General features: G+C 38.8%; 2 protein-coding genes across 2 annotated transcripts in view; both read right to left on the bottom strand.

Annotated features, from left to right (window-relative positions):
• LOC146462052 (uncharacterized) overlaps positions 1 to 10,126 on the bottom strand; it is a 48,255-nt gene extending 38,129 nt beyond the window's left edge. The window contains exons 1-4 of the mRNA XM_085086196.1: positions 9,926 to 10,126; positions 3,920 to 4,204; positions 3,363 to 3,497; positions 2,184 to 2,346 (exon numbers count right to left, since the gene is read on the bottom strand). Coding sequence (XP_084942322.1) covers positions 2,184 to 2,346; positions 3,363 to 3,497; positions 3,920 to 4,204; positions 9,926 to 10,126 — 784 coding nt within the window. The remainder of the gene's footprint in view (positions 1 to 2,183; positions 2,347 to 3,362; positions 3,498 to 3,919; positions 4,205 to 9,925) is intronic.
• Positions 1 to 15,000, bottom strand: part of LOC146462050 (MYCBP-associated protein-like) — an 89,241-nt gene that overhangs the window by 43,405 nt on the left and 30,836 nt on the right. The window lies entirely within an intron of this gene.

Here is a 15,000-nt window from a genome sequence, read left to right as displayed (position 1 = left end):
GTTAATATAGTGTACATGCTGTGAAAAAATACGTGACCATCATCCTTCATAGAAAAGCGTGCCATCTGAATATCAACCGTCTGATTCTCTGGTCCGAAGTGGACTGGTTCCCATGTGATCCTGACAGCATGTTGCTCGATCCAGGTTTCTGCGGCCAGACGAGTAACGCGGGGTTTGAACCTGTTGATGTTAACTACAAGAAAACGTATTTTAGGGCGCGCTTTTTTTTTCATATTCTGTGTATTCTGAAAATGAATACTCTGAAAAAACTAGTTGTTGTTGCCCAGAAACTGAAAAACATCCAGAGAATCGAATTCTTATTAATATTTTACAGAAGAATGTATTTAATTTTTCTTACCAGAAGAATGTATTTAATTTTTCAAGGTATTCTGATTCCGGAATATTGCACAGGGTACGTGTAGAGTCTCCTACTGGAAAGTGTGGGTTGGGTTGTTGCGACCCTTCTAGTCTCTGCATTAGCCCCCCAAAGTATCGATTAGGAAGCAAATAAAACTGAATTAATTAATAATAATTATAGTTATCTTTATTGAGGATACCAACGTCACTAAGTGGTCTACAGAAAGGTCCTCGAACAAAAAGAGCTAAGCTAAGCTAAAACTAAATGCTAGCTTAGAATTTTATTATATTTTTATTTTGTTTACGAAAAGTGATCGGGTTAAGGCGAATAACTTAAGTACAGTAGCCAATGTTTTCATGTTTCATGTTGCTGAACTAATAGTGTCAAAAAAGGCTTTTCTCTGTGGCCTAACTTTCACAAAGGAAGGAATTGTATTTTTAGTTTCGACAGTTTGCATCAGATCGTACCTTTACACGAATCTTGCTTGTTTTCTAATTCAGTCCAATGACACCTAACTAGGATCGTCCTTTTCTTTAATATATATATATATACTATCTAAAGTTTTTTTTTAAAAAAAATGTGCTGGATCGACGAGTATTGATTTGCGTGGATCATAGCCTATTTTTAATATTTTATTATTAAAATTATGTAATTCAGCACCTTGCTGCCAAGAATGTCTTCCTAAACTATCGTACCTAGTCAAGAATAAAAATAAATACAGTTACTGTACCTGATGTAAAAGTTCCTTGAAAGTCGAAGCTCATTCCTCCATTGATTGACAGTTTGATTGACAACCTGCCAGTCACGTTAAGCATTGGCACGGTACAAAAGGCCTGTATGTCACTCATATAACTTCCATTGCTTAATTGCCCGCCTGGAAATTCACAAACGATGCGTTGCGATGGTTTATAACAAGGCCCAGATATTAAAATGTTATCACCGCCAAGCATATTTCCTGACTGTGGGGAAACGACAAGCGATCCTGAAAAAGAATTTAAAACGGCGTCGTTTAAGTTATTGCTTCCCTTTCACAACTCTGAGAAACATTTGGTTGGTTTTGTTTTGTCAGTTTCTATTTTTTGACCACTCTTTCGGCGATGAATAGTGCCAGAAGGTTGTCGCGAAAAAAACTATTCTTGAAACATTAGATTTATTCGTGCGCCGAGCGAGAATGGAAGCGAGGGAATGGAGGCAAGTTAATTTTACGGCGGCTGCTTAAAGGACTATATACAGCTGTTTCGACATAAATTTTAATAAAAGCTCCGAATCCATAATTCCTCGACCGTAAAGTGAAGACTTGAGATGGCGGGCAATATCGATTCGGATTTTTTATTGAAATTTATTGGGTTTTTCCCAGAATACCTTTTGGCATTATATTGTTGCGTACGCTTTTACGCTTTTTTTGGACAACCTTTGTCGAAACAGCTGTATCTCACCCCAGCGCATGCATGCGATGATGAGAAGCAGTTTGAAATCATTGCCCAATTTTTTCAAATACTCACATCGGAGAGTTCAGGAGGCTGTTCTCATCTGTTTGAATCGTTTTCATCTTCGAAAGTAAGCTGAATATTTTATTTACAAACTTTCTTTAGTAATAACAGGAAAGCTGCCTGTTGCGATATTTTTGAAAGCTTTTGCAATGGTGAAAAAGAAAAAATCCCGCGACAAGTTGTACGTATGCAAATTAGACTAAGTCTCAACCGGACTCTATTGTGCATGTGCCCCAGCTGACATAGTCCCTGTTGATTACCAGACTGCATCCCAGCCGGAGGTAAAGCGTGGTCCCTTATGGGCGGTAGCCCGAATGCAGCTGTTTACTTTTTACCTTTCGTATTGCAACCGCCAGCATCGATCTTTGCATTGTCAATACGGAACATCCATCGGCCTGGAATCGCTACATTGGTCTTGTAAGGAAGGTCCAACACCTTATGGGTACGAGATCCTGGGATATTGAAATATCGTACGCCATCACCAGCATTGAAGCCTGCCTGTTAGTGAGAGATCCGACAATTAAAGAGAAAATAACATTCAATGAGAATGATGTATTAATCAGTCTATGACACAGTCAAAAACCCGAGTGCTCCTATCAAGAGTCGAACCTATGAACTTCCGATTACTAGTTCGGATGTTCTACCACTGAGCTACAGGAGACTCGTAGGAGCTAACTAGGTTCATGGGACAAACATCCTGCATACTGCTTGGATTGGAATGTCAATGTGTCGCATAAGCGCAATGGAATCAAACTAAAAAATTACCTTGGTTTTGGTTTTACGACACTCAATTGGAAACCGCTCTATCAGTGATCATTTTATTTTTAGCCAGAAAGCTTCTAGCTCTTTGTAATTGGTTTATTTACGTGGAAAAAATTTCAGTGCGCAAACCATGAGACTGTTCTGGTGTAGTAATAAATAACAGTGTCAGACTACTGCAAGTTACGGAGCCGGAATCAGTGGAGGACTGAAGGAAGGCTCGCTACAGAAAAAAATAGCCTTTACCACTCACCATTCGACTCACCTTTGTCAAACGCGGGCAAAGACCGTCTTTACAAAGTCTTTGGCAAAGCGTCTAAGGTGCTAAAGGCTTCGTCAAAGCCTTCGTCATTAGTCTCCTTTGCGGCTGTCAAATGTTTGATTGACTTGTGCAAAGGTACCTTCTACGCGCACCAAAGGCATAACATCCTTGATGCTCGCTGAAGTACTGGCAAAGGTGATGCAAATTTGCTACTATCAAGAAATGTGAAAGGAAGCCAAACGCCTTCTTTCCCGCACACCTTTGTCGCTCCTTTTATGCGAGTCAAAGGTGACCAAAGTCAACTTTTTGCGTGCGAGACAGCAGCGAAGTTGACCAGGAAAGATTAGCCTGGCGTAATCTTGTTGAGGTCCTCATAAAACCTCCCATTTGCCTGTCTAATCAGATTGGGCGTTTCAGGGTAATGTTAGATGAAGTTGGTTCACCTCTGACCGTAGTTGTAATACATGTATATTGCTGAAACAAGTTAGTATACCTGTGCGGGGGTACCTCCGAGTCCTGAGCTATTTCCACCACTCGCTGTTCCAGTGGTCCATGTGACTTTGTTATAATTATAAATCACAAAAGAATGTTTTCCGTTTGTAATAAGGACTGCTTGAAAAGTGTTTGTCTGAAAAACAAAATACAGTAAACAAGAGAGCCGGTGAGCAGGTAGGGAAAAATAAAAATGAATGTGACGTAACATAGGTATTAAAACCAAAAACACAAGTGAAAAATTAAAACGAAAGTGGGTGAGTTAGTGAGGTATCTTCCGTATGTATATCGTTACGCTTGATTGAAAAAATGTTATAAAATAAAACCATGAACGGTGAGACCCTGCAGCTTTCTGGGAACCATTTGACCTATGAGCTTCTTTGCATTTTTCTGGTTAGGTAATGAAAGCACAAGCGGTTTTGGGGGCTTAAAATTTACATTTTGTTCGCGATAATAAGAGAATTACAAACACGAAATATACGCATGTTAATAAGTTCTTAAGTCGAGTGTATGAGGAAGTAAGCATGTTGCATAAATTCAGCTAATCTATATTCCCACCTTATTTACTGTACCACCATAGAAAGCCACTTCGTACCACGTGACAATTAATAGCCACGTGGCTTTGAATTTTCTGTGATCCACATAGGTGCTTTTGACGTCATCAGTGGCCTTTTGGAGGAGGACTGGGTCGAATGTTTCTCGGTAGAATACTTCTCCCGCTACACGGGTATCAACATCAGCCCAAAATGGCGCCACCAGTCGGGCATTATTGCCGACAGGGAAAGCATATGGAGTGTACTGGGAAACTTGGCGAAGGAAGGAAATAACGCCATTCGTGTTGACCTGAGAACAGTAAAAATGAACGGTAAAAATGACAGCGTGACCAAGATTATCATACTTTCGCCGCTGGCTATTTTTCCTTTCTAAACGGACGCTGAGTAGTTAAAAAATTCGATCAAAGGCCAGAATTATTTTGCACGATTCTTCTCCTGTCACTTTTTACTTTAAGCGAACGTAAACGCGAATCTGCGGTTTGCCGTAAACAAATCCTAAATCTCTTACTTATATTTCCAGGTCAACGTCTGCTAAAACATTTAATCTCCGAGGCGAATTTTAAGGTTACCGTATACCTTGAGAGGTGTCTCGCGTCCAAGCGATGTAGCGCGTCTGTTTTAAACTGTAGATACCTAAATCCCATATCAATCAAGACGCTGTGGGAGCGTTTACTTGGGCGTCGTTGTATTAGGAGTATCTGAGTATGCACGTTAGTTCAGTCTTTGGTGACAGGTGAACGATAAAAGATTCGCTTAGAGTCTAAGGGATCACTTTGTATTTGCGATAAACGTGATGTAGCTCAACCGAAAATGTCACGCAAACAAAATAAAACATTACTCTCTTACTAAACATATCGGATTTTGTAACCATGAGGTGCATCTAAGATAATGATGGAATTTTGGCGACAAAGGAGTATTTGTGGTTCCACTGGTAATGATGAATTTTGGCGACAGAGGCGGGTATTTGTGCTTTTTCACTGCGCTTTTTCACTTTTTGTGCGCACAATCGAATCGAAAAAAGTCACGCATAACGTGTAATATGACACGCGTGCGAAAAGACATGCGTTCTATATAGGACGCGTATGATGAGACAAACCTCACATAATATCCGATTTCGGGAAGTTAGTTAACGAATCTATTTACAGTCAACCCAGGTCAAGCGTGAACGATATTTTTGAAATTTGAACGGAGTTTTGAAATTTACATGTCAGTTTTCAAAATCGCCAACGAGATTTCAGAGTTCCCGTATAAATTTCCCTAGCTTATTGACAGTATAAAGCTATGAATTTTTCTTTACATTGCAAAAGTGAATATTTCAAGAATCACAATTGTTTCCCAAGTATTTTGAATCTTTTTTTCAGTTAATGCGTCTTTTTCGGAACGACTTCCTGAGAGATGTCCAACATTTCATTCACACGTCGGACATTACAAAGAGAAATTCGAATGTTCATTTCATTCTTGGAATTACTGTTCACGCGTGACCTGGATTGACTGTAATACATGATCACTGTAGAATGGGACAGAACTTGAATGACAAAATCAAAGCGCTCTGTGAGTGACCAAAGAATGAAGTATTTCAAATTATGTCTACAGTTATTTGTGTGTTAAACACGGAAAAGAGAAAATAAACTTCACTCGCACTGGAAATCAACGCAAACGTCCAAGTGCACGTTCCGTCTTTTAGTAGTTTTGCGTGATTGCCAATGGACAAAACATCGTGACACAAAAGAGAGTGTTTCCAGGTTTTAAAAGAGCTTTAAATGAAAGAAGCTGGGTTTATAAAGTGGAAAGACACTGCAGCTCCCGTGGCGATTGAATAACAAGCAGAAACCGCCCAGTTTTCCTTCCAAGAACCGCCGAAAAATTTTCTTCCTCAATGCCGCGTCGCCGGATGAAACTTGATACACGTGAACGATTTTGGTTGCCTAGCACGTGACCAAAATCTTCCCGGTGTTTCCTGCGTGGCAGTTCCTTTCCTACATCCAAACGACGGCTTCTCTCAACGTTTTGTAAAATCGGAAGGGGCTTTCAGTTTTGCTAAAGCTCGAGTGCTGAATTTGCTATTTTGGCTTTATCCAACGTAAAAATATTTCAAATGCGTTTAGCGTTTGCGGTACACAGTTGTTGTTGGTATGAATATGCAAATTTTCGGCCTTTACGTTTGTTCCAATGAATCGGTCTTATCGCTAACACTCGACCCCGAAGGAAGATTTTTTTCAGATTCTAATTTCATTCACAATATTAACTCAGATATTTAGGGTAATTTCCTTTGGTAGTTTTCATTTTTGCGTTTTATGTTTGCTGAAACGGGCACACGAGTCATCTGACATTTTCTCGTGGCCCTCGTTAGTTTGTTTCGCGTTAAAGAACGTCTAATAAAGATGAATTGAATAATTTTGGTTTCACACTCGATTGAAAAGAGCTCCCTGGTACTGTCGAAAACATGTGAAGAACGTTTATTTGTTTCTAAAGTAAGCGCATGTTTATACCGCTGGATGAAACACAGCTCGCGTGCCGATCAAGTTTGCGATTGTTTGACAAGACGAGAGAACGGTAAATTGAATGAAATTCAAAATCTTAGACACGGCTACCGTGTCATGTTGGTCACTTACGTGCCATTTTACTCGCTGGCGTGCCATTTCACCCGGTGCTGTGCTTGACACACTTCATTGTTCGATCCAACACGCACCTTTGTTTTTATCGTGCATTCTGACACACTGCTCAGATGCCGGCGTGTCATTTCACTCACTGCCTGTTGTTTAGCGTGTCAATTTGGCGTGCCCGTGCGTTCACATTTTCCCCTGTTTTCCCGTGGAGGATCACATTTTGGTTTTGTCCAAGTGAACGTAATAAAGAAATTGATACGTCAAGCGTTGATTGTCGCTATGCATTAGCAAACTTTCAGTGTTTACATTTGTTCTGGTAAATGAAAATGAATGAAATTAATTTTCGAAGCTTTAGTTTTAGTTTCCTACTTTACCCTTAGCCTTTCACCCACAGAATGGTCTTGAATATTGAGTCTTTGAACGTTTTCTTTTTTATATTGCAGCCAGAGAAATGAAATGCTTTGCTCGGCTGTATGTAAAGTCAGTGTTTACGGCCTGGCCTTATCGATTACGTTTGACACCGAAGGGGGATTTAACGAGAAGAGTCAAAAGAGCGTCTGCGAGGGAGGTTAATCGAAGTCGAACTTTTGGAAAATTTCCGTCATGAAAGGAAAGTTGCCCCTTAGTTTCGTTCCATGGAAGGAGTTAGCAGACAACACACATACTAGCTGTTTTCTTTTAAGAATACGTTATTCGTTGTGTTGATTTTACGTCCTTGTTTTTTGTCCCGTAATGGCGGCTTATGATGAATACATGCAGACTCGGCCAACATGTAGCGCACGCGCAGTAGAGCCCTCTTTGCAATTTGAGGCTTACGAAGACATCCTATTTTATAACTTGGGCTCTCCGCCCAAGTAATTATAGCTTATAGAGTGGTCTATCAAACCGGCTATACCAAGAATTTTGAAATAAATTAAATTGCCGAATTTTTAGCGCTGTTTTCTCGAATCAAGTTTTTTCACTTGAGGGGGACGGAGCTAAAACTCAAAGGGAATTTGTTCGTTTGCCTTCGAGATTAATTTGGACAGTAGATTAATTAGTTTAACATATAAACAACAAACACGTGTTTGCGAATGTTTTCTTTCGAAATATTTGTTCTCCGAGAGCGATTTTTGTAGATTCACTCGACGTTATTTAATCCTATTTCGAAAATATTCTGAATGTTCTGTAACTTTTCACTGCAACTGAACATGGCAAAACGCAGGCATGTTTTTTTAGTGCTTTGGGTCCGGAAACTGAGAAGGAGACTAAATTAGCGAAAAACAAAATTGGTTTTGAGTTGTAGCTTTCAAAAGGTGATTCGGACGCTCGCATTTAGAGGTCGTGGAAAATTCGGCAACTTATTTTATTTCAAAATTCTTGGTGTAGTTTGATAGCTAGCTCTTTAAGCTTTAATTTGATATAAGGGTTTACGTATCTACAGTTTAAACCGGACGCGTTACATCGCTTGGACGCGAGACACCTCTTAAGGTATACGGTAACCTTAAGTGGAGCTCAGGTGTGCACCTTTGTCGTTCAGTTTCGCCACATGTTCCTATCTTTCGACACTGCCGTTAAGCTTCCGTTCTGGAACAATTAGAAATCATTGGACAGTTTTAGCTCGAGGCAACTTTTTCAAGTCTGGTCCATAGGCTACGCCCTACTTGGCAATATCATTTATTATTTATTTTTTTTATATTTTTTAATTTTTTTTTTGGCACCTTGGCTTTTGAATATACCTTAACTACTCCAATGCCTTTAATTTTCGCCGGGCTTCGAATTAAGTCACGAAAATCCTGCAAAATTTGATTGCTCGGTTGAGTCTTCGTAGATGACATTTTCCATTCCTCGATGATAACCGCAAAAAAGTGATCATGAGAAAGGTGTAAGACTTAAAAAGATTCATTTTCGTGCAAAAGGTTCAAGACTACAGAAGAAAATGAATTTTTTTTTACTTAAAACTGAGCAGATAGAATGACCGAAAGTGAACCTTTTTTGCTAAGTGCACAACCTCTCTCACGCAATATTCGTTTCCGTGTAGAGCTACCACCTTATGGAATTCGTTGTCTAAAGCCCCTTCAGGCTGCTTTCCTTCAAAGCATTCAAGATGGGTCTTAGCTTAAGCATAAATTCGTTGATAGATGAGAGATATCGTAGTATCATTATTATCCTTAGCTAGTTTTCAAATTTACATTTTCTTTAGCTGTAACTTTTTTTAATTCGTAAAAGTTTTTATAACGCATTTTTTGTAAATTGCTCCTGAAAATCCAGCCCCAAAGTATGGACCAATAAACTTATATGTATTTCTACATTTGTACACTCCACCAAGGGAACCCAGTGTTTTTGTTATGTTACGTAAGGGAATAACATCTTTACATTTCCTTTATATTCCGTAAAGGCGCTGTTACGCTGGGCAATTTTTCTTCCAACTTGTCTCGCAATTTTGTTGCGCCGTTGCAACACAAGTTGCCCGAATCGTTGCCTAGTGTAACATGGCCTGAAATGAACGTTTTTGTTAGTCACCGTTGCGAGAAGTAGAACCGGCCTCTTCTTTTCGCAAATTTTGCGGCAAACAAAAAAATTGCGTCACGTGTTCATTTCAGAGTATGTTACACTTGGCAACGATCCGTGCAACTTGTGTCGCAACAAAATAGGCCTTTTCAGGGTTTTCGAAGCCATTTTGACGAGTAGGCAAACAGGCTTGAAATAGCAGTGTTTGTATGGAAAATAATCCGATGTCAAATAATTTTCATAAAACATTGCTTCTGAAAAATTCGTGAATTGGAAACTTTTGGCCCTAGGAAAAGGATTTAAAGAAACAAATAGGAGGGATGTAGCTGTGCCAGAAAGCGTCCAGTCGTGTTTTGAACTTTCCATACATTTCCCTGTATTTTTTCCCGCGAACTACATTTAGTAGCAGTTCACGGCTGGTTCGCTATACAGAAAAATGTATGGAAAGTTCAAAACACGACTGGACGCTTTCTGGCAAAGCTTCATCCCTCCAATTTTTTCCTTAAAATCCTTTTCCTAGTGTCAAAAGTTTCCAATTCATGAATTTCTCAGAAGCGATGTTTTATGAAAACTATTTGACATCGGATTTCCATACAAACACTGTTATTTCAAGCCTGTTTGCCTACTCAGTCGTCAAAATGGCGTCGAAAACCGTGGTAAGGCCTATTGCGAGACAAGTTGCAAGAAAAATTGCCTAGTATTACAGCGCCTTAATTAAGCCTTTATATTTCCTTTGATCCGTGGCCAAATTTACGTGAGTTTGATTGACTTTTGCCGTCCGTTAACAATGCTGGAAAAAAAGGGGGTTGATTCGATAAACAAATAACCGTGTAAAACGTATACATAAGGCTGCGTGTTTCTGTTTTGGAAAGCAAACACAAGTTATTTAGAGTACTGAAGGTGGTTATACTTACATACAGTGACCTGTGATTCTCATCAAAAAAAGGAAAAGCGATCGATATCTGCACTGGCCCGGAGCTGCCGTCGTCATTTTTATGAACAACCTTGTCTCCTTCATTTGCTCCAAAAGGGTAAAAGTTTGGGAGAGTAAGCGCCTCGGAAAAATTGAACCCGAGCGAAAAGCAAAAAACAATTGAAAAGACTGCTAGGCTCATACTAAAAATCAAATGATGACTCTTGTTAACGGGCCTTTGTCAGAACTTTTCTGCTCCAGCTGAAGGATCAAGACTGACAGCAGAGGACCTAGGAACAGGAGTTAAATAATAGCTTACTGGTTCGAAGCTGCTCTTACTTAATAGCATATGACGTGGTGTCGTTTTTTTATTAATGAAAGCCTTGTTAAATATATCCGGCAGGTAATTTCGAAAATAGAGCAGCATGTTGTCACTTCGCAATTCACGAAAGTAACAAATCTTTCATAACGGACATAGTAGGGGCTTTTACTGATACTGATCGAGGCTTTGTAATTTTCATCCTTTAAACTTTTTTAAAAATTTTTGTTTCATTCAGCACGTATATATTTTGAACGAGCTCTTAGCTCATTAGACGATGATTGACTAATTGATTGAAAAAACAATCCGGCTTATTACTTATAGGTAACGATGTGTAATTGTTATTTTTACTCCTCCTTTAAGCCGGCGACAAACCTGGAGATTTTATACGCCCATCGCCGCGATCGGCGAAAATCGCCAGGTGTGCCCGGTGCAGTGAACGTAAATACAGCTATTTCAGTTAATGTTGTCGGATTAAAATCAAGCCAAAAGACAAGACCGCAATGTTTTGTGGGATTATTTTTTATGAATAATAGCCCTTTTCACGGTTAATTTTTCTCATTTGCATTAAGATGTTATCCAACGTGGATGCGAGCCAATTGCGGGCTAAAACTACAAAATAGCCCGAAATTGCCTCACATACATGCTGGATTTCATTGTAATGCAAATGAGTATAGTTAACCGTGAAAAGGGCTATTTCATCAAAATCACCCCTGCACGTGCAGGTCACTGTACTGCTAATTACAACATATTGTTTTCTCCAGACATGACTGATTTTGATGAATTTATTCATAAAAATCCCACGTAAACTTTCGGTCTTGTCTTTTAGCTTCATGCTTTGAACCGACAACGTTAGTTGAAATGACTGTATAGAAATACATTAAAGGGACACATTCACTTGGTGCACATGCGCATTAGATACCATTTCTTAACTGATTTACATATCACACTTCATCGGCAAGTCTCGCGCTGAGAAGCGCATTCTTTGAAAAATCTAAACAAACCTTGTCGAGTCGAAGTGTTTGCCAGTCAAAATTATTATAGTGGTTATAGACCTAATGTCATATTAGAACACTCATTTTCCTGATACCATGGAAAATCTACTGATGGACTTGTCCAGGGAAAGCCAAACGTCAACGAATACCTCTGAAGTCGAAGAATCATTTAATTGTTAATTTCGGTATCCGGTCGTGTGAAAAATTATCTTAGCTGTTACTACGTTTCACAGTGTTTGCATAAGAAGCAAATTGAGTTCAAATATTAGCGAATCGCCTGAACTGCAGTGTAGCGAAACGACTTTGTAGCGAAACTACCGGTAAGCTTTATTTCTGCTTTCAATCATATAAATGCGTTTATTACAATTTCGTTTCTACAACTTCTCCATTATCTTACAGTTTAGGAGCGAAACCCATGACATTACAAGAACGCTTGCTCAACCCGTAGAAAACAAGGTTCTAATAGAGGTTTTCCTTGTCGAGGAGATAATCGACTGTGTACCGAAGCTTGACTTCGTCTGAGCTCCAAACTAAGCAGCTATGACGCGAAGTTTGAATCGTTTACGAAGATTCCCTCCGGACGAAGCTTTCGCCAGGTTGAGAAAATGCGATTTTCCAAATATATATAATGGAGATTTGTTCTCCAGTGTTTTTTATTGATTTCTCTCGTTATAGTGGTCAACGCAGGCGATTTCTTCCGCCCGGCGCCTTCACGTTTCCCAGCTCTTCCTTTCATGTTCCGTTGGAGACGCGATCCATACTGTTTTTAACCAAATATGATAAAATAATACCATAGAATGAGCAAAAGCATACTTAGAAACAGGTTTCCAGTGAAAGATTGAAAATCTAATAAAACACTGGGAAGATTGAAGCGGATTTCTAGATGTATTCGACGCCTACTTTTGATTTCGGGTTACGGTGGACGTTTTTCAAAATTGACAAGCCTAGTGTCCAGGTCAGCGCGGTCAAAAAGGTGACTGTGTCCCTTTAAGCGTTGCGATGATTGTCGTTATGCATTAGCATACAGTAAACATCTGCATATAAGAACACATGATTTCGGAGGTCAGGCTGATCGGGTTCTTATCTAACGGGTGCTTAGCGACAAATCAGCCTCAAAGTGTTCTTAAAATGTTCTTAAATTTCTATATTAGATGTAAAATTAGCATAAATTAATAAATATTCTTTGATTTTAATGATCAATCCTTCATTATAGGTAATGATGAATAAATACACTACGGTAATTAAGCATGACCGGCCTTAAGAGTCCACGTGGGCCCAAAGAGGATAAGTAAGTAAGTAAGTAATTAAGCATGAGCATAAACAAGGAAATGTGAAAGAACCGCAAAACTTCTTTAGTGACAGAAATTCAAATGTTCTACATTACAGCTTCCCATCTTATAAAAACATGCTGAATTTATCAGGCTGATCTTGTTCTTATAAAAATGGGGTTTTATTGGCCAATTTGTTTACACAAGATTACGCCGAGTTGTCACGATTCATCAATAAAAAAAAAAAAAAAAAAAAAAAAACAGACAAAAAGATTTCCTAAATAAAACATTTATTCAGATAGGTCTTTTTATAGGCTTAAGAAGCAAAAGCATATAATTTTCGCCGTGAGGCGACTTGGAAGCGATTTGAAGTCAATTTTGAAGCGAATTTATCGGAGCAAGGTACAAACATTTTGCAAGAACTGTTCGGAATACGAAAAATCGGCCTATTAGAAGAGTATTTTATTACCAATTCACAATCAAACCTGTATTTATTTGTGTGTTGTATTCCTAGAAACACTCGAACATTACCAAGCCGAAGTCTGCGGATTAACCCTTGATTTCAGATCCGCCCGCTCATCGGGTTAATAAAACCACAAATCGAAGAACAATTTCTTCGCCGTTAACGCTTGATTTCCGCTGTTGGAACTGTCAAGCATTCTTTAGAAGTTCCTCTTTCGCATTATCTACAATTTGTTATGTTTACTCTTTCGAAAAGGTGTGTTTTCCTTCCAAAAACGCAAATTGGAGAATTTTTAGTTTACGACCAGCGTGAAATTCCCCTACATTGCGATAACTCATTCACTGCGCATTCCTGCAAATTAACAACCCACCGACCAAGTGACAAAACCCTTGCATCGCGATAACTCGTTGATTGCGCATGCGCACATTAACGAATTACAAAGGTTTGGTCTCGATCCGACAGGGATAGAGTCCAAGCCCTTCCGCACAATGGTCGGTTGCTGTAACCAATGAGTACTGAAAGTAAAATTGTAGCTAGTGGGGGAGGGGGATCAAATTGTATTTTTGGCTGATGTACACAGTTTCCATTCCAGGTTTTTACCCTCAAGGAACAGTTAAACATGCTAAAAGTGGAAACACAAATATTGGCGACTGGAACGAAACCAATGCAATTTTGCTTTTGAACGACAACGTAGTCACATCTACCGAGGGTCAATGCTCTGACAATATTTAAATGGAAATTAAAAACATCGATAGCTAAAACTAAAGATTTTAAAAAAAGATCACTACAAACGTAAAAATTGACTACTACACATTCTTAAATCGAAAATGGTAAGAGAAACACGTTGATAAAAGGTTTAAAACTTGACAAATCAGCAATCTAAGAGAAGCAAGGCTGATTTCCAGGTCAGGGACGTATATTTTTCAAATATTTCGAAAGGCAGAGCCTTTCTTCTTCAGGGTTTCTTTGAGACTCAAACAAAAAAAAACCTAAAGTCTGTTTGTCTCAAACAAACCCTGAAGAAGAAAGGCCGTGCCTTTCGAAATGTTTGAAAACTATTCTTCCCTGACCGTGACTGATCAGCCTTGCAGCTCTTGTTTAGATCAATAGGGTAGACAATAAGGTATATAGAAAAGGCAGGAATTTCTTGTATTATAAGAATGTATCTGGCTTGCAAGAGTAAACATATCACGAAAATAATTAGGAAGTAAGATTCTTTTAAAAAGATACATAAATTTACCTATTTGGTATAAATAAATGTCAGAGAGTTTTAAAATCTCCTGTTCTTTAAAAAGAACACTGATATGAGCAGCAAAAGAAACTTTAGATATTATTCTGATTATCCTTCTTTTGCAGAACAATAATCCGGTTGAAATTACAGTCGGACCTCTATTAAGCGGCCACCCTGGGGAAAACTGGCCGCTTAATAGGGGTTGGCCGTTTAATAGAGGTATCGAATACAGCACTTTACTGACAAAAAATAATTCGGGACTTTGGAAAGTGGCCGCTTAATGGAGGGTGGCCGCTTAATAGGTGGCCGCTTGAGAGTAGACTGATATGTCGATCCCCACACAGAAACACAAAAAATTAAGTAAGGGTAAACTAGACTATAGTACAAGGATCGTAAGGAGGTTTTGGGAAGGCAAAAACTAGACTTATAAATAATACCTATTGATTTTGACATTTTTCTAGAAACACTAAGAATGTGAGGCTTCCATGACAAATGCTCATCGAGGATAACACCTAAAAATACTGTTTCTTTCACTCGTTCAATAGTATTTTTGTCAATTTGAATAGATATATCAAGTGTTTGCCTCCTTTGGGGTGGTCTAAAAACCATAAAATTTGATTTTTTAAAGTTGATGGACAGTTTATTTGCTCGAAACCATTGAGTTAATTTATGCATTTTAGAATTCAAGATTTCAGGAAGCAAGTTAAAATCTTTGTGGGAGAAAAATATTTTTGTATCATCTGCAAAAAGAATTAAGTCCACGACCTTTGACACGTTACACAGATCATTTATATAGAGTA

This window comes from Pavona decussata, unplaced genomic scaffold (genome assembly GCF_977016875.1).
Source record: "Pavona decussata unplaced genomic scaffold, jaPavDecu1.1 SCAFFOLD_192, whole genome shotgun sequence".
Classification (NCBI taxonomy): Eukaryota; Metazoa; Cnidaria; class Anthozoa; order Scleractinia; family Agariciidae; genus Pavona; species Pavona decussata.
Note: the sequence above shows the minus strand (reverse complement) of the source record. Positions and strands in the feature narration are given on the sequence as shown.